Genomic DNA, 22,429 nt, shown 5'->3' with positions numbered 1-22,429 from the left:
CCGGGGCTGGTCCTGGGAACTTCGGGTTTCCTTCTGCCCCCAGGCTGGGCCGATGGCCTCCTCCCTCTTTTTTCACACCCTCTGGACTGGAACAGAAATGCCTTATTGGCCGATCAATCTCCCAGACAGCCCCAAAGGGTGGGCAAAGATCTATAAAACCCCGCCGGTGAATAGCCCCAATCGGCCTCTCCTCCCTTCCACCTTGTAAACCCCCAGGGCACAGCCAGGGAAGGCCGAGGTCATTGTCCTCAGGACCGTGGCCAGGGGGCCGGGAGGGGTGGGGGGCTGAGAGTTCATGCCCCCCCACCCCCGGCACTGCCCTGGGAGGTCCAGACCGCCCTTGTAAGCCCCCACCTCCCTGAGGCTTCCGACGCCCGGGCCCTCTCTGCTTCCCCAGGCCCGACCTCGGGCTGAAGAGACTCCCGGGAGTCTAGGCTCCCGTCGGTAGGCACGGAGGGTCCCCGCCCCACTCTCTGCAGTCGGAGGCAGTTCAGCCCCAGGCGCCCTGGGGAGAGGACCCTCCAAGGGACCATCCAACCCCAAAGCGGCTGCACGGGGTCACCTGCTGGTGGCACCCGTAGCAACCCCTCCCTGACTTCTCAGGAATGGGAATGTTCCAGGCAGGCCGGCCGGCAGAGGCCACAGGCCCAGGACGCCCAGAGATCTGTCCAGCAGGGCGGACAGTGCGGGTCAGCCCTGCTGACGGGGGGGGGGGGGAGCAGAGCCCCCCTCACGCCCCTCATCCTCCCACCGCGCCGCTCAGCTGCAGAACCGGGAAGTGGGTGGCCCAGAACGGAAAGCTCTGAAAACATTGGCGCACCCCGTGTTTGGGCTTCGCCAAGTGTCCACGCTGAATCAGCCGGGTCAGGGAAGAGAGCCAGGATGCTCTGGAAACATCTGTCTGAGGCCTTTCTTTTGGAGCTCTGTTCTTCATTTTAAATGGATAGTTGAAGGTTAGGGACACAGATTACTATTTCTGGTTCCTGTACTTGGGACATGGGTTCTGCCTGCTTTTGTGACATGTCTGTACCTCGTTTGGGATGGAGACTATTATTTCTATGTTTTGATTTGAAATTCCAATAAAAATAAATGCTTTGAAACCCTGTCATCCTAAAATAGAGGCCAAGAGGGAGAACTGAAACATCTTCCCTTGTATTTCTTCCCCCCCCCCGCCCCCCCTGCATTTCCGGTCCTGGTACAGCCGGGGCGCCCAGCACTTCTGCCCCCGCCGCTGCGCAAAGCCCACGGCCAGGTGATGGGAGCCAGGCGGGCAGCAAGTGCTCCTGGGGATGTCCCTTTACCCCCTTCCTGAAGCTCAGCCCCTCAGCCCAACCGGCCAGGAGAGGAACGGGGGCTGCCTCAGGCTGGCCAGGGGCTGACAGCCAGGCCCAGCACAGTGGGGAGCACCCCGGGGACATTGGAGGCCTGGCCCCTCAGTCCAACCATGGATTGGCCCCGCCTGTTTCCTAACATGCTGGAAGCCAAGGTGACCTGGAGAGATGTGCTTCTGTCCCTAACCTGACTTGCTCTTCAAAGACACAGGGTCTGCTCCCTAAGGGGCGGAGGAGCGCTTCCGTTTCTAGAGCCCTTGGTTCTGGGGAGGACAGCTGACTGGCAGGTAACCGAAGAACTCGCTCAGAGGACAAGGCTCTGCTTCTTGCTTTTTTAATAAACCTGTTAAAACACCGCCAGTTCTGTGCTTGACTGCCTGGGTGGGGGTGCTGGTGGCGGGCTTGCTCAGTGGCCCCCACGTCCCAGGGGGGGCTCGGGCCAGGGGTGCCTCACAAAGGAGCAAGCCTGCTAACGGACTACTGCTGGCAGGGAGCCCCCAAACCGCCCCTGGGAAATGCCGGGTTCCTGGCAGCCAGTAAAGGCCGAGTGTGATTCAGGGTCAAACTGACGCACCACTTAAGGAAGCCGCTCTCACTGGACCAGGGGACCGACGGTGACGCCCCTCCTGTCCCGGGTGCTCTGCTGGGGGTGCGCCGTCTTGTTGGGAAGCAGGCTTGTTCTTCTCCGTTTATTTCTCCCACTCCTCCTGGGGGTCAGCTCAGCCCCCCATGTCTGCTTAACGTGAGAACTACGGCAGGGGTCGGGGGAACCGCCTAGGCCAGAAAGGAGTTCTGGGGGAGCAGAGACCAGGACCTGTGCCGCCCAAAAAGTGTACGAGACTGCCCCGCAGACGGGTCTTTGTGCCGTCTCCCTGGGGACTCAAGATGCCATTTTCCCAAAGCCGGTGTCACCTCACCCCGCCCTCACCCCCATCCCTACAGCAAATCGGATTAGGAGTGCAGGCCTCAGTGACAGGTGGGCTGTCCCTGGGGAGCGTGTGACAGTCCAGGCCGTGAGGAGCTGTCACAGGGAGGGAAATCCTGAGCCATGTGGACCCACATTCATATCCTGTCACTTACTAGGTGGGGATCTGCCCAGTTAAACCTGTCTGGGGGGAGGAGGGGTCCCACCAGGGGAAGCTGGGCCGGGCAGCCTCCCTCCTTCACCCGCACACCTACACCCTTGTCTCCACAACGGCCCATCTTCTGTCCCCAGGGCTCCCAGGCCCCCTGCAAATTCTCCCGCCTGCCCTGAGGCCGCCCTTGGAAGGCGCTATGTGCACCTGCGGAGAACAGCAACCCAGGGAGGGCAGTGGGCTTTCTAATCCCAAGCCCCTTGCGCACCCCGGGGGGTCCGCCACGGCTGCTTTTCTGCAATCAGAGGACACGTGCAGAAATCAGCACGCTAGTCCGAACTGTCTATCCCCTCATTGCGGGGCGGACACGGGTATCTCGCCGTGTGGGCAGAAACTCAGGGCATCCACTCACCCCTCCTCCTTCACTATCCCCGTGGGGGAAAACACCCGGCACAGGCAAGGCCCCCGGTGTCACAGGCCGAGAAGGCAGACACGGCACAGGACTCAGCCAAGGCAGTGACGGGGCAGGGGACTGGGGGCGGGGTGTGTGTGGGGGGGGGAGTGTCGGTTCAGGTGACCCCTCAGGGACCGGCCACAACTGGTTGCAAGACTCAGGGGATCACGGGAGCAAGGGCATCAGCTGTCTTTGTGTAAAATCCCATGCGTGGGGTGGCTCAGCCCTGCCTCAGTGGCTTCTAGAGACAAAGAGGGGCTTGAACTTTCTGGAAAAACAAGAGTCAGCTAACCACTGGGCCAACTGGTTGCTCCCGGCCACGGGGAGGAACGGAGCGGCTGTGTGCACACGGACAGGCGCAGTGTGCGCCCCCGGTCCCTTCCTGCTCCACCCGGCAGGCCCAACACGCTCACGCAGACCATCTATTCCAAGTCGGCACAGGGAGCAGCGCTCTTACATTTATTCGAATTCAAAAATCACAATGATTCTTGTACCACTGTGGTACACAAGGCACATACCGTCGTACGCAGAGCACAGGTAACAGCGAAGGGCAAACCCCCGGGAACCTTCTAGGTTCCATTAAAGAATTCTGAAGACCAGGAGCTTCTGATGAAGGAAGGTGTTAACGCCACGCCTCCTCCCACAGGCCAGATGCAGAGCGGGGTGCACTCGGCCCGCACGGCCCGGCAGCCTGGTCTCCGAGCGCGGGGAGAGCCACAAGGGGGGCCGGTGGGCGGGAGAGGGGCGGGGCCGGCTTGCAGAGAATACCCCTCGGGTAACACCGTTTTTCTTTTTTAAAAACATTATTAAATTCAGAAGCACACAGGAATGCAAAAACAGTAATCCACTGTTTTATTACGAATACGTCTTGGATTCTCACCCTGCCCTTTTACCAAGGGTATTAACATTTTGGACAAATTTAAACAACAGACCTAGCAATCCAAATAATCCTGCAGAATCTTTCTGAAATGATCTAGAGAAGAACTCCACTGGTCCCAGGATACAGAAGCTGTGACTTCCTGGAATTCTAGAAATCTCCAGTGCAGCCATATGCTGAGGGGATCAATGCAAAATGTTCAGCAGCTTTTCCAATGCATCTCAGGCAGCTTTCATCATTTGTGTGAAAGAAGCGCCTTCGCTTCACGGAAGAGATCCAACGCAGACTGATCTTGAGGTGGCAAGTTCGGGGCAGGGGACAAAGGCACCATGCGGTCCATGAGCTCCAGGGAGAGCAGCCTCGGGAAAGAGAAGCACCAAGGCGTGGATGCTGCTGGCTGATGGCTTCAGCAGCCCCATGACCCTTCCTGCGATGTCCAGGGTCAGTGCGATCCTGGTCCCACCAGGGCTAGGTGTAGATGCATGAGAAAGAATCTCGCTGAGATCTTCCCTGCAAAGGAAAAAGCAGTACAATTTACTGCCTGGTGACAACGGAGGAATGCTTGTACCTGCACCTCTGCTCGCCTCCGCTCCGGCTTCGGAGAGAGGACCTGAGCAGAGGACGGGAGGAGACCGGCTGCACCTCACGACCCCGCCAGTGGGGTTCACAGCCGTGTCGCTCGCATCCGGCCGTGAGAGCCGGCGGCCGCACCCGGCCTTCTTTGCCCCACGCGGCTCCGGCCCCCTTCACTGCACCTGCTCCCACAGCCTCAAGGTGCCCTGCGGTCCGCCTCCAGGATGGAAGCTCATGCCCTCCAGGCGCCAGGGCTCTACGGACAGCCACACCCCGGGGCCACATACAGATGGGCGCCGCCACCGACGTGTGCTCCTCGCGTGGGCGCAGTCCCAGCTCCGGAGCCTCTGGGCACTTGCAAACAGGAAGGCTTTTTGCTCGAGGGCTCGACTCCTGTTCCTGCTGAACTGAGCCAGTGTGTAAAATGAGAACTGATATCAGCTCAGTAGGCACCGGAGGGCGGGTCCAATCGACAGCCCGGAAGCAGTGCCTCGGCTGGGAGCTCGGCGCCGTCCTGCGGGGGCTGCGAACACAAAACAGAGGTTACCGTGCTCGGCAAACTGCGAGCAGGGCGCGCCTGGAAAGCACCGGCCCTACTCACATGCAACCCACTGCTGACATAGCTTTCACTTGATTTTTCTGGTGATGCCTTTGGTTTTAGTTCTTAGAGAAGTTGTTTTGCAGCTTTCAATACATTTGACCTTTCAGACAGGTATCTAATTAGTGAGTTTATATTTCCGCAGACTTTTGGTACATTCGTGTACTCCCGACAGGAGGGAGCGCATCCTCGGAGCCGAGCGGTCTCGTAGCCTCCAGAATCGCGCCCGGCACCGAGCGGACCGCTCAGCGGCGGCCTCTGCCCCAGCAGCTTAACTGTCCCCATCTCACCTTCTCTTCAGGTGCAGAACTTAGCCACTGTGAACAAAGCGGAAACCAGTCACTGTTCACCAATCAGCTAAGCTCTGCACCTCGGCAGAGAGGTCGTCGGCTGGGCGGAAGGAGCGGGCCGCCGAGCGTCTTCCACGGCTGTTGCTGCTTCTGTTTCCGGAGAAGGGCTACAAGATGCGTCTGTTCTCCGAACTGCAGAGAGAGAGAACTACGGCTTCTGAAGGAGCAGCCAAGGTCATGGCTGCGTGGTAATCCCTGGCAATGTGATTTTAATCTTAAGTCACAAATCAGCATGCCAGGAACCCAAGCAGCCAGAGCACCGGAGCAGCGCTGGGCGCCGCCGTCCACCCACTAGCCACCGCGTGGCCGCGACTTCGGCTCGCTGGGCATTGTACCCGGCGTCCTGGGGGCCCAGCCCACAGCCAGAGGACTCCGCGGCGACCACGCGCACCCGTGCAGCTCTGGCACATGGAACGAAAAATGCAACCAGCAGCTGCCCCTACGTGGTTCGCCGCTTCTACCCTGGGGGCCCGGGGTTCTCAGTGAACGGGGCCGGGGCGTCCCCCGCTGGAAGGCGCCACTGTCACTGAGCAGGAGCGACGGGGAAGGGGCGTGCGTGTGGCCCCGCGTTGATCCCCAAGAGGCAGGGACAGGAGGGGAGCAGACTCGTGACCAGGGCTCCCCCGAAAACTCCCGATGGAGAAGGGAGAGCCGTGAAGCCCACTGTGGCTCCCCACAGCTGCAGCAAGGGGGCGGCGGGGGGGGGGGGGGGCACCGCCCCACTGTATGCACAGTCTCCAGGAAACCCCAACTCTCCACGAAATAAAACATCTCAGACAAGTAGGGTTTATCCCGCGGCTACGCAGGGTGGCGGCAGGAGAGGCTCGCGGTCTTTCCCGCTGGCCCGGCTCTGCCCAGGACACGCCGCCGCCACAGGGACGGTGGGGGACGGATCGTGCACAGCTGTTGCGCGACAAGACATACAATCGTGGCAAATACCCCCATTATTTCCTTTTCCTGGCAAACGGTTCCTGGACTCTTCTGGAAGAACAGGATCATACTTTAGAAAACCCTTTTCTCTCCTTAGTATCAAGAGTTCTTTCAAATAAATATTGAAACATGTTAGAAATGGTTTTGTTAACAGCAAAACAGCAGAAGCACACTGAAAGTCTGACAACAGATTAAGAATATCTACATAAAATATTAACCATGAAGAATTCTACATGTAGAGAAGCTGTATAAACATCAAAAATGCTTGAGATTTGATGTGAAGTTAAAAAAAATGATACAAAATTAGGCCCCACTATATCACATAAATGAGAAGAAACAGAAGCCGTGGTGGCCGTCACGGGCCGCGCTCACAGCCCCACAGTTCTGCCTAAAGCTTCCCGGACCATTGGGATGTGACTTTTAAAACGCAGAAACCCAGTTAAAAAACGAACTGCTAGGATGTAAATCTAACAGGTCAATTCCAAGCACAATTGATCGGAAGCAGTTTAAATAATTTAGGGCTCGCACTCCAGTGCAGACCAGGGAGAAATTCTGCTCCAGTGCAAAAGGTGAGAAATAAGCCGGGCACGGGGTTGTTGAGAAGTGCATGGCGCACTCCGGCGGGCGGCCCCTCAAGTTCTCCTGAAGATGGGGGCCGGGGGTGCACACACGTCTGCATGGAGCTCAGGGTTCAGGGTAACCCGGCCACGTGCTCCCATATGAGCCCTCACCTGGACAACTGGATCAGTGCTCCAGCGGCCTCCCCAGCCCACCATCTAAACCTACTCCAAGTGCTCTCCCGTGTTTTTGTCCCTACAAGTAACAGAACCCCAAGTGGCCAAAACAGTGTCAGGAGAGCTACTCTGGCCAGAGCGGGCCTCATGCTGCCGGCAGGCGCCTGCCCTGCCTGCGCTCCCAGGCCACTGGCCACGGAGCAGGAGCAGAGGACCGTGGCTCAGCATCTCATTATCGGCTCATGTGGCTCCAACGAGGAATCTCTGGTTAGAGCGCAACAGCGGAGCAAGGGAAGGGAGAGAATCACCTCTTCAGAACAACATCTCGGCCACCACCTCAGCTGAAGATCTCTCCATCTGCTCCTTGGTCAGCTCAAAGCACCGGCGGGCGACCTGCTGCTGCCTGGGGTCCTCGCTCAGCATCAGCTCCCCATACAGGTACACACCCATGGCCTGCAGGGCACAGGGGCAGAGCGAGGGAGGGACAGGAATGAGGTGTCCGCATGCACACAAACTTGCCCGTCTGGGAATGACAGAGACCCGAGAAAGACAGATGGTCGACCAGCTGTACTTCTGCAACCTACGGTTTTCCATCCCTTCTCTCTCGTTCACACTGACCCCCCCCCAGAATTCTTAGCTATCCATTCCATCAACAGAACCTTGGCGACCTGTTTTTGCAAGGATGACTGTGTCAGGAATGCCAGGGACAGGCAGGGAGGTCCCCACAATGCCCGCCATGGAAACCCGCACGGCTGCAAGAAGGCCTTCCTCCCGGGACAGTGCCCCCAGCACATCACATGGCGCCTCGGGGGGAGAACCGTCCTGCTGCCCCGGAACAGGTGCCCGCTGCTTCTGCCCGGCCCGGCCGAGCCCCCCAGCCTTCCCCACCCGGGCAGCAAACACCACCTCTGCAGTTTGCTACAGTCTGAAAAACAGCCGATTACATCCTGGAAGACCACAAGACCCCTTTGGTTCTGCCTTTTCTCTTGCTCTAAGCACAGTTATGCATTACATTCTGCTGGAGCAAATTAAAAGAAGGATCTCAAAGACGGCACAAGATAAAAACTCGGTAGTCTGGGGCTCAAAACTTGTTCCCTGAGAAAGCTGACTTGTAATCCTTATTTGGCAAAGGTCTTGGCTCTAAAAAAGCAGTTACTTTTGGTTTTCAGAAAAAACCTTAAGTTGCTTCTTACATTCTGTCCCTGACTGTGTTTCCAAACACCTCTGCTCCAACTGTGCAAATGTGACATTTCTTCTGCTACAAAGTCATGTATTTTTCTTTGTGGGAAGAATGAGCCCTTCCTTGCTGGCTGCCCCCCATACTCAGGCCCTCTCAAAAGTCCCTTTGTTCGCCCCACCCCCACTCAAGCATGGCTCCATTCTGCCAGCCCACGGTGCCCGGTGCAAAGCTCGCTCAGTGGCACACAACGGTCACGCTAACACAACGAGCTGCAGGCTGCCTTCCAGAAGCTGACAGAACCCGCGGCACAGCCCCCCCTCCACAGCCACGCTGGGCAGACGTGGGTGTGCAGAGGCGGCAAGGAGGGCACCCCCAGACATGTTCACACTCCTTCGTGCTTCCTGCGGGCTCCGGGGAAGGTGACCGCCTTCCCCCGTGAATAGTGAGGGAAGTTCTGGCAGGAAGGGAACTGGAAACGGGGGGGGGGGGGGGGGGGGGGGACGGGATGACACACAGGGGCGTGGCAGGGCGTGGCTGGTACGGGCACAGACCAGGCTGTCCTAGGCAGTCGGGGCTCTCCGTGACTACTCAGAGCCGCTGAAGACACGGATGCACACCGGGACAGCTAAGCTGCGGCCTGGCCCGAGACCTGGTGACGCCGTGAGGTCTGCGTGTGCGTCATGTGGTAATGACAGTGGTCCACAGCCACGTCAAACCAACATTTTGGTTTGCTTTAGGGACACCAAGAGAGGGGAAAATCAGCTCCAGAATGTTTTAGGGAAGCTCCTACCTACTTCTTAGAAATCTTTGGAAAATGTTTAAATACTTGTTATGAAAGAGAAGTTCACAACTTGGGTCCCTGTGTTAGTAAGTGCACTGGAAGTCAGGGGACAGCAGTAAAGAATTCTCATCTGCTGAAGAAGGAAACTTACCTGATCCTCCTGGAGGAATCTCTCCACGTCTTTGTAGGCTCTTGTGTATCTGTGCTTAACAATGAGCTCACACCATCGATGGCGAACCTTAAGGAAGGACAGAAAATCCAGTAAGCAACAAACCGGGGGGGTTCCTCAGCCTGTCTTTTTTTTAAAGATTTTATTTATTTATTTGAGAGAGAGAGAATGAGTGAGAGAGAGTGCACATGAGAGGGGGGAGGGTCAGAGGGAGAGGCAGACTCCCCGCTGAGCAGGGAACCTGCTGCGGGACTCGATCCCGCGACTCCAGGATCATGACCTGAGCCGAAGGTAGTCGCTTAACCGACTGAGCCACCCAGGCGTCCCTCCTCAGCCTGTCTTAATGACAGAATTTGTATTACCAAAAGTTACTCTCTCAACTGTATTAATGTCGCTGACACTTTGTTGTAAATTTTGTTTTAGTTTAATTTCGTGTACAAAGAAAGGAACCATGTTCCTCACTGGACCGTGGTGTGTCAACTTTAGGGGAAGAAGGGACATGGTTCAGTTAGGTGTTCTGATGTTTTTAAATGCAATTCTGCAAGACACCAGATAAATGCAAAACATAACCGGGCAATGAAGCACACAGCCCAGCCAGCCCAGCTCTGCCCCGCAGCACGCGGTCAACAGACGTGCCCTTCAAAACCACAGCTGCTTAATTAACGCTGTTGATCATAACAATAAAGACAGTGAGAGCGGGAAGACATGGTCCTCCACATTCCCGAGAAGACGCACCGCACGCCTCTGTAGCGTGTGCGGAGGGCGCCCGGGGCCAGGAAGGAGAGCAGAGCCCTTGCCACAAGCAGCCCCCCACCGTGTGCCCGCGGGGTGCCGCATGTCTACACAGCCTGCCGCAAACAGCCCAGCCGACTGCGGGGGCCATTCAGTTCAGATCCACTTGACTCAAGGTTTCCCAGAATGAATTTGCCAGAACCCCAGCCCCTCCAGACACAATGGGGGTCTGGGCCCAGGACTAGTGGTCTCTGCTGGTGGAGGCAGAGCCCCAGCATCTCCTGGCACATTCTTTAGGTGGAGAGTCTACCTGAATTCGGTTTTCAGAATCCAGTCGCAGGCCCATGCCTACTGCCCCAAGTCCTCTCAGTTATATGCAGTGAGCAGTCTACCACTTTGTATTCCTTTACTGGCTCAACATCAGCCGTCCACGGAAGTGATTACAAGCACCTAAAAAGCTTCCTTCCTTCCCTCTTTGTTTTTATTGCCTTTGAAAGGGGGAGACCCTGCATAGTAATCCATTTGTGGCAATGGGATAATGTAAGCAATTTCAACATTTTGGCTGGGGCCCCTGTAAATTATATCATTACCCACTGCTGGCCGGATCTCTCCTTTAATCTACTATAAATAGATTTACACACAAACAAGTAGAAATGAAGAAACAAATCTTCTGGGAAGAATCCTTCCCCTGGGCTACAGTGCACTCCCAAGACTGGGTGTTAACTCGGGGGCTCTGCCCTTTGCTTGTGGGCAGCAAGCCCTTTGAACTTCTAAGGACAGGATGCCAACGAACTTTACATCCACGAAGGAATTTCAGAGGCACATGGAAATGAGCTAATAGCCTCGGAGCATCACAACAAACGGGAAGAGGCTGGACTGGATGGGTCTTGGCAATCTTTCCGTCTTCCACAAGATGTTCTTTTCCTACATAGCCAACAGAAATGAACAGACCATAAAAGGGAAAGGGCAGCCCCTACAATATTCTCACAGAACAGGACAAGTGGACTGAGCTCTGAGAAGCCAGCTCGTCATACTACACCAATCAGAAGCCACCAGAACCACCAGACGCCCTGCTCCTGGGCCCTGGAAAGCACCCAACCAGGCCCCGCTGGATGCCCTTCCACTGTTTTCTCGCAGTCATGCTCATCTCAACACCTCAGACACCCCCGGTGGCACCTTGCGAGCTTGCAGAAAATGGGGGGGCCAGCTCGGCAAGGTCAGGAGAAGGCCCCCGGCGAGCAGGGGGTGGCCTGGTGGGAGGCCCACCCTGCGGGGCCGACGGCTGCTCTGTGCCCCGCCCAGGGCCCTCAGGAAAGAGCGCCCCTTTCCACCCTGCCCACGGGGTGCTCTCCTCTCCCTGATACACATGGACAGCAATAACAAGGCCCACCTGGGGGCCTACTTCGGCAGAAGAGGGCCTCCAGGCAGGCAGAGGCGGGGTGGTCCCACCACAAGGGGGCGAAGGTCCAGGAGGCCCGAGCGAAAAGACTCTTTGACACCAACATGAAGTCAGCACTGCCATTTTTCTTCCTTCTCTTACTGTCAGAAAGAGATTACTGGCACAAGAAGAGATCTAGTCTTCTGACCCCTGAAAGCCAACATGGCATCCAGGAAGCACAGCCCAGCGTCCCTTCCCCTGGAAGAGCAGAACAAACAACAAGCCTTTTCTTTACAAAAGAGCTCAGTGCATTTCAGTATTTCAGGGGCAGGATGTTTACAAGACACCACAGAGATGCTTCGTGAGGCTGAGGGCCTGACAGATGTTTCTTGCTCTCGCACAGGGCTTTTACCTCTCTTCTTACTTCTTTCACAAAGAAAACCCTCATTTTTTATCCCCTAAACTCCAGGACCTAACCTGCATGGCCACTTGTCACCACACATAATGGGGGTCTTCCCGAAAAACTGGCAGCAAAATGACATTTGTCTCAATTTTTCCCAGCAATATTTCCAAAGTAGGTACTGACAGAATAGTCCCCTTCCAGCTCACTGAGAAACTGGAGAATCCTTGGCAGGGGCCGTCACATACGTGTATCACGCTCCTTCTCCCACTGGAACTGGAGAAAGTGAGGTTCCCGTGCTGGGGGGCCAGAGCCAGAGAATTTGGAGCAGGCCTCTGAGCAGAGGGCTGTCCATCCTGTAGATCTGCCCTTCCTCATTTTCTATTTAATTAACTAAACAACGGGGTAGTGGCCGCCTTGTGTGTAACTCCCTCAGTGAGCTCACCGGCAAACACCGCGCACGCACAGGACAGCGCCCGCGCCCGGCGGGCCTCCCTCCACAGCCTCCCGGGCTCCTGGGTTCTGCTCACTGAGCTTCCCTGTTGCAGGCGCTCACACAGGCCCACACGGATCAAATCCCACTTTAAAGATCCATGTTTTACTGTACTTCAGTTATGTCAATAGAGCTGAAGACATTTAATGACCTTTTGAACGATGACTCAAATTCACCTCACTCCAACCTCATGCCGGGAATCATCTGCAAGCACCCCGGCAGCCAACATCCTAGTCCCCAAGGCCATCAACGTGGTCAGCCTGACAGAGAAGGGGTGAGGAGGCACGGGGGGGGCGGGGGGGCGGGGAGCAGAAGAACCAGAACCTGAGGAGGATGAGAAAAGGGGCATTTCGGAAGTGAAGAGAGGCAGAGCTGCCCCAGGTGACAAAGGGCAGAGTCCCGGGGACCCCGAGGGCCCTCCGTCCCGCTGCTCTGCGACAGTGTGTGGCAGGGCGCTGGAGGCCTTCCCCCCGCTGCGCCTTCCCTGCGGGTCCCGGCCCCTGCCATGGCCACGTGGGGGGCTCCTCGCACACATGAACCATTCAGCACAGCGTGTGGCACACGACTGAGGGAGAACGATAAAGAAAAAGAGAATGCAGGTCCCAAGGAAGTCTGATACACAGACGTGCATGTACAGGTGGGCGCCCATGAATCCTCCAGTCCAACAAAAGCTAGTGTGAAACTCTGCTCTTCAGAGTTCTGCTTAAGGGATATACTGAACAGAAAAATGATGTGGGTGCTGCCCTCGGTACACAGGTGAGTTTTAATACAGCGGTGCTCATCTGCACCACTGGAAATGGATTCCAGAAGTTTCCAGGTTTCCAAAGCCTCCATGAACAAAGGGTGGTAAGTACACAGACATTAATGTTCTCCCTGGGGATGGCCAACAATGCGACTGGTTCTTTGGGGTTGGGTGCCAGAACTGAGGTGGGAACAACGAAGGGGAGGTGTGCAGAAGCGGATTCATGTCGGACCCACTTTTGGTGACAGAGAATGAAAACCCTCCAATAATCCACATAACTGCTCCAGACCGGTGGATCCCTGACCTGTAGCAGGCACTCCTCCAGGAGGAACTCCACCAGGAAGGTGGGCTGTGTGTGTGGCAACAGGCCTGAGCCCCTGGGAGGCCTGGTAGACGCGTGGCCTGGGCACCCACGAGGTATCCTGCACTTGACATGTATAGCCGTGTATACACGTGCACACACACGGAATCCTTTCCCTCACTCTGGTATTTTCTTTTTTTTTTTTTTAAAGATTTTATTTGCGAGAGTGCACGAGAGCGGGTAGCGGCAAAGGGAGAAGCAGACCCTCCACTGAGCAGGGAGCCCGATGCGGAACTCGATTCCGGGACTCCAAGACCATGACCTGAGCCGAAGGCAGTCGCTCAACCAATTGAGTCACCCAGGTGCCCCTCACTCTGGTATTTTCTGTCCTTTTCTTTCTGCTGGTCAGTGAGCTACTCAATTGATTTCATGACCCACCGTGCCCTGAGCCACAGAGCCCGAGGCCCCAGGCTGGAGACCTGGGTCTGCCACTCAGCCCCGTCAGCGCGGCCCAGGTCCCCGGGGTGGGGTAAGACGAGGGTGGCCCCTGTCTGGCTGCTGTGGAAACTGACTGAGGTTGCCCATGGCAAGTGTACCTAAGGGTCCCATATACTGAGTGCCTGTCACTTTAGCAGGAGTGGCATGTTTCTCGGCTTTCTTTTCTATTTCAGAAGTTCTGTTATTTATTGAATTTATAAAAACTTGGGAGTATCATGTCAAGAAAGTGCTGTTAACTGGCGAAATGACAGAGCAAGGTGCCCATCGGATGGCTGCTGGTCGAGAGGGTGGACTGGAAGGTGTGTGAGGTAGAGCAGCCCGAGACAGAAGGCACAGACAGGGCTGGGCTCCCGGCTGGGGGTTGGGGGAGGGGGCGCGAGTTCCCCAGGCCTCTCTGGGCCCCTGCTTTGCCTGCAGTGACTGGATTCAGGAGTCTGAGATTCCCTGCGGGAGAAGAGCAGGGGTGCCACCAGGGAGGGGCTGAGAGGCCTGGGGAAGCTGGCGCGTCTCCTGTCATCCAGTACACCCAGGGGCCGGGCACTGGGAATTTCCCAAACCACCTGTGGAGACAGAAGGCCCAGCTCAGCCCTGCCTCAGCCCCAGCCCCATAGCGTTTCTACCATTTCAAGGAAGTTCTTACTACTCAAAGGCTGAGCCGAACTACTTCTGGCCTGCTCCCCTGACTTCCGGCGGTCATTTGTATTCCCACTCCACATCTCAGACTCAAGGGGACAAGTCCCATGACCCAGTGGGGCCTCTCTGTGATATGACCGTGACCTTCATTAGGACATGCTGGGGGTCCCCCTCATTTGGTCGTTCTCTCCCAGAAACAGGAGAGAAAGACTGCTGAAGAACAAGCCCACTCCCCACCCCAATGTCTTTTCAACCTGAGAATTTTCATGTATCCAGAAGCAGTTTCCTACCAAACTCTGGAACAAGAGTTGGGAAATTTTCTCTATCAAGGGCCAGTGAGCGTTTTTGGCTTTTTGCAGCCCATTTGCCATTGTACTGCCAAAGCAGCCTAGACGGTACGTAAATAAGTGGGTGTGAGCACAGCTGTCTTCAGATAAAACTTTATTTACAAAAACGGGGTGGGCGGGGCTGGCCTGGCTACACTCTGCTGACCTCTGCTTAGGACGGAAGCCCACACCCCAGGTCCTGGAGTGAGGCGAGGTGAAGGGGTGCTGGTAAACATTCAACCCCCAAAGCTACCTGCATGATGTCTTAGAACACAGAGCTGGGAGGTCCTCATGAGCTGGCTCAGGCCTACTTCAGCCTGGTCCTGCCAGAAAATCTAGCACGTTTCTGGATGTGGGGCCTCTTGAGTCCTTTTCTCTCTATAGGTTAAATTCCTTCTGAAACAGAGTGACTCTCAAGCCGGTAGGCCCAGCACAAATGCAGATGTGAGGCATCATGCATGGGTGGGTGACCTGACATCAAGGAAACACAATCTTTGGGAAGAGTGACCCCCTAAACCAGCTCGCTCCTAGTCTCCCCACATTGTCGGAGCTTCCCTCTGTCAATCACTACACACCCCAGTCTCCATGCTTAGTAACACTTCACAATTCTCAAAGTTCTTTTATAGCTTTTACCTCAAGTTTCCTTTTTTCCTTCAATTTCTGTGTTTTCCATGAAGCTATTTCAAAGAAATAAAACATTCTTTATGGGAAGGCACCCCATAAGCCTGTTTATTAACTAATAGACTAATTCTCCAAAGTGGTTTTCAAACTTCTCTTGAACACAATTCTTCTAACTTCTAGTAAAAGTGTACTCTGGAACCTTCTAAAGATAAATTAAAGAATGTAAGTGGTTCTTCAGGCAGTTTAAACCTCCATGTCAGAGAGGAAACACCTTTAAGGTAAACAGTAAACCTGTGGGGCCCTGGGTTCCTCGGAGGCGGAGTTTGAAAACCAGTGTCTCAGAATTACCGTGCCTGAAGAATAAATGGAATCACAGAGGCTGTGCAGACATGCTGCAGTGTAAACCAAGAGCTTAGTTCTGCTAACTCAGCCAATACCCCGGCCTTGGTTCTCCAAGCACCGAGCCTACACAGGCACGCGCACGCACACGCACGTCAGAGAGAGGAAATCAGGCCGTTGCTTCTGTCACTGTGGTCTGGGAGCCAGGGTTTGGCTTGGTGCACATCACTGTCCAAGCCTGAAAAAGCCCCTATGGCTCCTGGAGGTAGCTGCTTCTCTGCTTTATCTTCAAATGTTTAAAAATTATAAACACATAACCTTATACAAACAAACCACCCAATGAACATGAAATTCTAGCCATTCAGCCAAATTCGTTTCTGATCTTCACAGCAACATTCAACGTGGATATATTATTTTGCGTTTTTCCTTTTCTCCACTTGCCCCTGTCGGGCTTACTAGTTTAGTGGAGCCCACATACCTTCGCTCAAGAAGACAGGGGAAGCCCTTCTGTTAATGCACCACAGCTCCACTAAAGTCTCAGTGTGTCCCACAAAGTCCCAAAGTGTGTTAATAGCCTTTGGCTTTTTAACAAGGACCAGCAGACGGGAGGGGACAAAGACGGGAGGGGACAAAGACGTCGGCTGTGACCCCAGCAACTCCCGCACTGGCGCGCGCATCCCCCAGCCCATCAGCACCCTGCCACCACCGGCCACTCTCTCCGAGTTGGGTCTGCGATCTGCCCCGCCCCCGCTGCTCCTGGAGCAGCCTGTGTTCCCTTGTTGGCCCGCACCCGTACCTGCCCTGAAACACAAGCTCACGGGGAGAGCAGGGGCCGGGCACCTGCAGGTCATCTCCAGGCCCGTCTCCATGCCTGGTACACAGTACATGCTTGACAAATGTTTCTGAATGAATGAAGCCCCTTTAAAGACTCAGAATGCTTTCCAGCTACTTGGAAATTATAAGGCACAGTTGGAAGCTGTAAAACGCTTTGAAGAATGCCACCCATCCTATTTATGACAGGAAGTACTCCCCTTTCTTTTCAGTCCTTTTGATTTCAAAATTTACTGTTAAAGGGAAAAAAAGTCTGTTTAGGGAACATGATCTGGGAAGCCCATTAAGCCTCATTTAGAGTTCCATTTTATATCTGTAAACAGAAAGACCAAGGCTCATGGCTTTGGGGAGTTAATAAGTCTAACACTGCAGTAAATGAACCCGCTTTTTCAATTTGTGCCTGAAATTAGATTTAACTTTGCTTTAAAGTGGCTTTCCTGCTGGTGAGGGCAGGAAGGCCTTTGCAGAGTGTGGCTCCAGGACAGACAGCATCTCCATCCAGTGTTTTCTTCGGCGGCGTGTGTAACGCTCTGGTGTGCCTCACGAGAAAAGATGAAAGACCCCTCAGCTGTGTGGCTGTCACGTCGAGACTCCAACATCTGTACTGTGACTCTAGCACTTCTCCTTTGCGCTCCCACATTCGCTGCTCCTTACTGAAGAGCTGCGATCTTCATGCTCTCTTCGAAACAAAAAAGACCTAGAAGTTACTGCATTTGCTGTCACGAAGCCGGGCGGGTGCGGCAGGGACAACAGATGAGGCATGAGAGGCTGTCTGCTCTTTCTCAGGGCTCTTACCACCCATGCCTGAGTCAGCCCCTAAAGCTCCGGTGATGGACAACTGGTTATAACTGGTTATAGCCAAATATAACCAGAGCTGTGGCAACACGCAGAACAGGGCTCCTTCGGGACTGCCTCACACTTGACACATCCACCCAGAGCGACCGGGAGGATAAATGGGATGACAAATGTCAAGGATTAGAAGAGGCAGCCTTACATAGTTCACAAGGGCAAGTTCTAACCTTTCTTCCTTCTCCTGTGGATATACTTACTCTTTCATCTAATGACATTAATGCTGTTAAGGGCAACTGGCTCCAAAAAGTAGAACTTGGGAGCCCATGTTGGGTCCACCTTGAAATATGGCACTATTTGCCTTCCTTTCCCATCAAAACTCGATGACAGTCTGTTCCAACATGTAAGTCTGTAATTAGGAAGGAACACATTCCACCTTTTTTCTTCCTTGTGTTACCATGGGACACACAGCCTTTACGGCAAAGAGGACTTTTACTGTTGGCAGAAAACGGGACCATGGGTTACCTCCTCTGATAAGCTCAGAAGGGACACCGGTGCCTTCTCTCACTCTCCTCAGAGGCAGACTCGAGGCTAGAGGGCCTCCCTGTCTCTACCAAAAAGGACTGTTCCCTCCCGAAGGTGTTTCCCTATTCCAATTACCCTGTCACGTCAGATGCTACTAGCTGCCGTTCCAGAACACCTGGAGACTCAGGAAAAGTCATTCTCCAAAAAATAAGTATTAGATGCTGAGGATAAAGTGGTGAATAAAACAGACAAGCCCCAATCTTCTTGGAACTTGTAGTTCAATAGAAGGTCTAAGAAAAATCCAGGAAACCAGCAATACCTTTGTGACAAATGCCGTGAAAGAATGTAACACGGTGCAACGGGGGAAGCCGGGGTGGCACATTAGATTCTGAGAAGGAGCTACACAAACGGGAGTGCAGAAGGAAGACAAGACACCAGTTCCTGAACGAGGAGGCATCCCAAGCCCAATTTCTAGCCATACCACACATGCCGCGAAAATTTCAGCCCTCCCCTTCCCCTCTCTTTTTAATGGCTATTTCTTTCAATACCCTCCCTACAAAACCACTATTCACAGCAGCCGAGATGCGGAAACAGCCCCAAGTCCATCAGCTGATGGATGGATCATGGCTGTAATCCATACGATCGAAAATATTTGGCAATACAAAAGGAATGAAGTGCTGATATATGCTGAAACACGGACAATTCCCGAAAACAGGACGCGAAGTGAAAAGAAGCCAGTCACAAAAGGTCGCATACTGTGTACGGCTCCGTTTGTAAGAACGTCCAGAACGGGCAAATTTAGAGAGATGACAGTGTTGCCAGGACCGGGAGTGGGGGCAGAGGCGACGGGAACAACAGCTACGGGCCACGGGGGCTTCTTTGAGGGAGGATGACAATGTTCTACAATCATCTGTGGTGCTGGTTGCACAACTCTGCGAATACACTAAAACCACTGAATTGTGCACTTGAAATGGTGAATTGTGTGGCCTGTGAATTATTACTCAAAGCTGTTATTAAAAACAACCTAAGAGTCAAGCTGGGGAAGGCTGTTTCAGCAAAGGGCATTGTTCTATAGAGTCTACTCTTGAGGAAACTACCTGGTGTCCCGACAGCAGAGCCAGGGGACTTCCCGAGCTCAGCCCGGTTGGCTTCTTCTACCCACAGATGGGCAAGATCACTCGGTCTACGGAACATGGTTCCATGTGGTTCAAGGCTGCAGCGCGGCAACATGCAGACCAAGTAGCTTAAAAAAAAAAATCAGTGTCAGTGCCACCCCATGAAGTTTAACTGATCCCTAAATTTCACACACACATGCACAAAATGCCACGATTTGCATATAAGTGGGTGCTCTTTAATTTTTTAAACAGTTTAAATCCAATTTTCCCTTTGCTCTCAGGGACCAGCACAGACATTCACACCTAAGAGCGAATGCTGCCACGACACAGGGTGGGGGCCACAGAGCCTGCCCCCTGCCCCGGGGAAGGCTCCCAGCACGCCTCAGGGAGAACCTGCATCCCACGTGTGGTACGTGGCTTCCACAGCACAAAGGCCAGACTCCCCCAACGCCCAAATCCTGGTGTGCCAGGGAACTAGAGAGCAGGGAATGTGTCCAGGTAAGGCACTGGAGGGGAGAAAAGCAATCTGGAAAGACGGGACCATTTTGGAAAAAGTGAGCCCTCTATTTTAAGGTACTTATGGGACACTTTACATGTGAATATGGCTCAGTTTACAGCTGTGGGAAAAAGATGGCAGTGTTCATGGACAACAGGGAGCATTTTTTGCTGTGGATTTCAGCACAGAAATAGAATATGAAAGATGTAAACTACTGAGGGAGGAATAAAGAACCCAGAAGCACCAACAAAACCCCACACTGATTTCACTTGTGAGCCCTTTAAAGACAAAATGGACATGTGATGTAGCTGGGTTTTGGGCTCTACCGAAAGAGCATTAAGGCAATGTTATCTGTAACCCCAGAAAATGTGTTCATCTCTGCATCTGAGAAAATCTGTATAGATGGGGGTGTGGGGGGCATATAAAGTTTCTATACCACAGGACCTGCTGCTGAGCGCCAAATGGCAAAGAACAAAGAACACTAAGAGACTAGAAACTTTTCTAATCAAGTCTGGCTGAACCTGTGGCTAAACGCCCCTCTATTAAATGTTCTTTTCCTTTTTCTTCTATTTACAGATAAATTATAAATATTATCAACTGATTTTAAGTGTTTATTTAAATGGTCCTAAGAAGAATTGAGCAGATTATGCAATTAGTGGCTCATTTTTTCTTTATCTTCATCACTTAACACACATTTGAGCAGCCCCAACATGCTGGAACGATTCAAGTAAATAAAGCACAATCCCTGGCTTCAGGAACAAGAAAGGAATATTAATCTAAAAAATATAAGTTTTTTAACTCTGTCATTTTAGATCAGTTTTTGAAAATTTCCTTTATCGTACTATAGTAGGGGACACTTTGTTGCAAGATTTCCACAGGAAAAAACCTAGGGGCACTGAACTGAGTAACAAAGAAAGAAAACTCCAAGAAAGACCTAGAGATATCTTCCTGACTTGAAAGGAAATGTTCTAAAAACAGTTTCATAAACCAAATACAACAAAGGAAAAATACACAAATATAACTAAAGAATTATATAAGAGCTCCGTTCTTTCCCACATCATAAAAGGCACAAGGTTTAAAAAGACAGGTATGTCTAAAGCAACTACAGAAAATTACCCCGATCTCTTTTTTCAATCTGTACCCCACCCAACCTTTCAAAACTCTAGAAAAGGAATTACAATACTGTGTCAGAGACAGCTCAGTGCCAGCCCCCTCCACTCTAAAGCACTGTCTTGGCCTTTTAAAAAATGGGTATTAATTCACACTATAGCTCACAACCAGAAGTTGGAGTTTCAACAGCATTTGACCTCTTGATTTGTAACCTGAGCTTAGACATGTCACCAGGCCACCAAGCCGGACCCCTTGTCCCTGCAAAGAAACTGTGACAAACAGCCCAATGCTGGATATGGCAGGTGTTTTGGGAAACTCCCACCTCATAACTCACCCTGAAAAACCACCTCACTAATTGCCACACATCATTCTGACTCTCCACAATGGTCTCTTTTTTATGCTTAATCCCCAAACTGCCTCGTGGGGCTCTAGGCCAGGATGGTGCCTCCAGACAATGCTGGTTGAGGACGTGGGGAGGTCCTGGGGTGTGTGTGCAGCCTCTGGGAGGAGGGAGGAAGAGGCGTCCCTGCACCGGGCCGCCCTCCCACAGCCCCGGGATCAAAGGCAACAGCATCTGCCACTATACTGCGTAGACTGCAGGGAGGGGGACCAGAGTGGAAGGAGGCTCAGAGTTTGGGATGCTACATTTTAATAAACGTAACTAACTGAGCATCCTGAAGTGGCAACAGAGCCTAAAGAGATTACAACTAACCTCTCCTCTAAACTGCTCTGTGAGGAAAACAAAATAGAAGTGCTTTATTTAATTCTGTAGCTGGAATGCTGCGGAAAAGCAACCAGAGGAGTGAAGGGGGACAGGGAGCTCCGCGTGACCGGGACCAGACCTGAACACTCTGCGGAAGACTGTGACCTTGAATGGAAGGAGTGTTAGCATTAAAAGGAACGGGCAGAATCACAGCAATGGATCAATTTTAGAATTCAGAGACGTAGAAACTGACTAAGCTTTTATTCTCTGCCCTTTTAACATGCCAAGGTCTGTGAATCATGAAATTCTCTCAATTCACAGAAACTATGCTTTGGGCCCAGATGAAATCAGAAATGAGCGCCAGAGTTGTCAGACCACTGCACTCCTGGAATCATCCCCTTTGGACTTCAAAGACATGCTGTGGTGGTTTTTGTTCCAGCAAACAATGAGTTCTCTTAGTAACAACGTACTCAAATACACGCCCTCCCCACATATGTGAAGCCCACCATGGGAGGGGGCCATTTGTTGGGTTTTCAAGGGCTCTTCAGCAGGAACCAGAGGAAAAGCAGTGATGTGGGAAAGGCCCGCAAGGTTGGATGTTTTTCCATTTGCAATCAACCTTGAACGTGTCCTTTTCAGAGCGGAGTGGAGCGGTCGGATGCTGGCATGGCTTCTTCTGGGTTCTAGTGGTAAAACAGGTTTGTCCCTCTTTGCTGATCTGCTTCCTCAGATATGCTTGCTACTACTACTTTAGTTGTAAGTTGTTTCTTTTTCTTCCTTGTGAGAGATTTTGTTTTCACCTCTTCCAAGGTTACATTCTTTGGAGCCTCAGAAGTACAGCACTTCATTAGATGAGAAGGAAAAATTGCCTCTTGTGAATCAGCTGGTAGTGTCGAGCTGGGGTTCTTAAATGGGAGTGACTCTGCCCCCTTGGAGACATTTGGTTAGGTCTGCAGACACTTTTGATTGCCAAACCGGGGGTGGGTGGGTGGCGCTCCTGCTAGCATCTCATGGGTAAAGGCCAGCAATGCTAACCTTCCTACAAGGCCCAGGGCATCCCACAACAAAGAATTACCCATTCCAAAATGTCGGAAGTGCCAAAGTTAGGAAACCGTGATTGACAGCAAGTTCTCCCCTGCACCCTACCCCTCCGGCTCACCATGCCCCCAGAACAAGAACTCTGTGACCTGAGATGCTTACGGGCTCCTAACAGGTAGCTTATGCTTCTTTTCTTTCTTTCTCCGTGACAGATTAAAGGAAGGAGAGAATATAAAGGTTGTTTCAGGTAAATAACAAAACCTGACCATTTCACAACAAATGAGAGACTGTGAATCTTACATGAAC

The 22,429-nt window shown here is 53.0% G+C and overlaps 1 protein-coding gene across 6 annotated transcripts in view; it reads right to left on the bottom strand.

Moving 5' to 3' along the window:
* Positions 1-4,034: 4,034 nt before the first annotated feature.
* The window catches only part of AOPEP (aminopeptidase O (putative)), a 337,581-nt gene continuing 319,186 nt past the window's right edge, over positions 4,035-22,429 (bottom strand). For 4 of the 6 annotated variants that reach the window (XM_078061964.1, XM_078061965.1, XM_036084759.2 and 1 more), the window contains 3 exons: positions 9,036-9,122; positions 7,232-7,376; positions 4,035-4,248 (listed from right to left, as the gene is read on the bottom strand). In XM_078061964.1, coding sequence (XP_077918090.1) covers positions 7,236-7,376; positions 9,036-9,122 — 228 coding nt within the window. In that variant the 3' untranslated portion in view covers positions 4,035-4,248; positions 7,232-7,235. Of the gene's footprint in view, positions 4,249-7,231; positions 7,447-9,035; positions 9,123-22,429 lie in introns of all 6 variants that reach the window. The other 2 variants (XR_004914923.2, XR_004914927.2) reach the window with 1 other exon arrangement.

The sequence above is a fragment of the Halichoerus grypus genome, chromosome 14 (genome assembly GCF_964656455.1).
Source record: "Halichoerus grypus chromosome 14, mHalGry1.hap1.1, whole genome shotgun sequence".
NCBI lineage: Eukaryota > Metazoa > Chordata > Mammalia > Carnivora > Phocidae > Halichoerus > Halichoerus grypus.
Note: the sequence above shows the minus strand (reverse complement) of the source record. Positions and strands in the feature narration are given on the sequence as shown.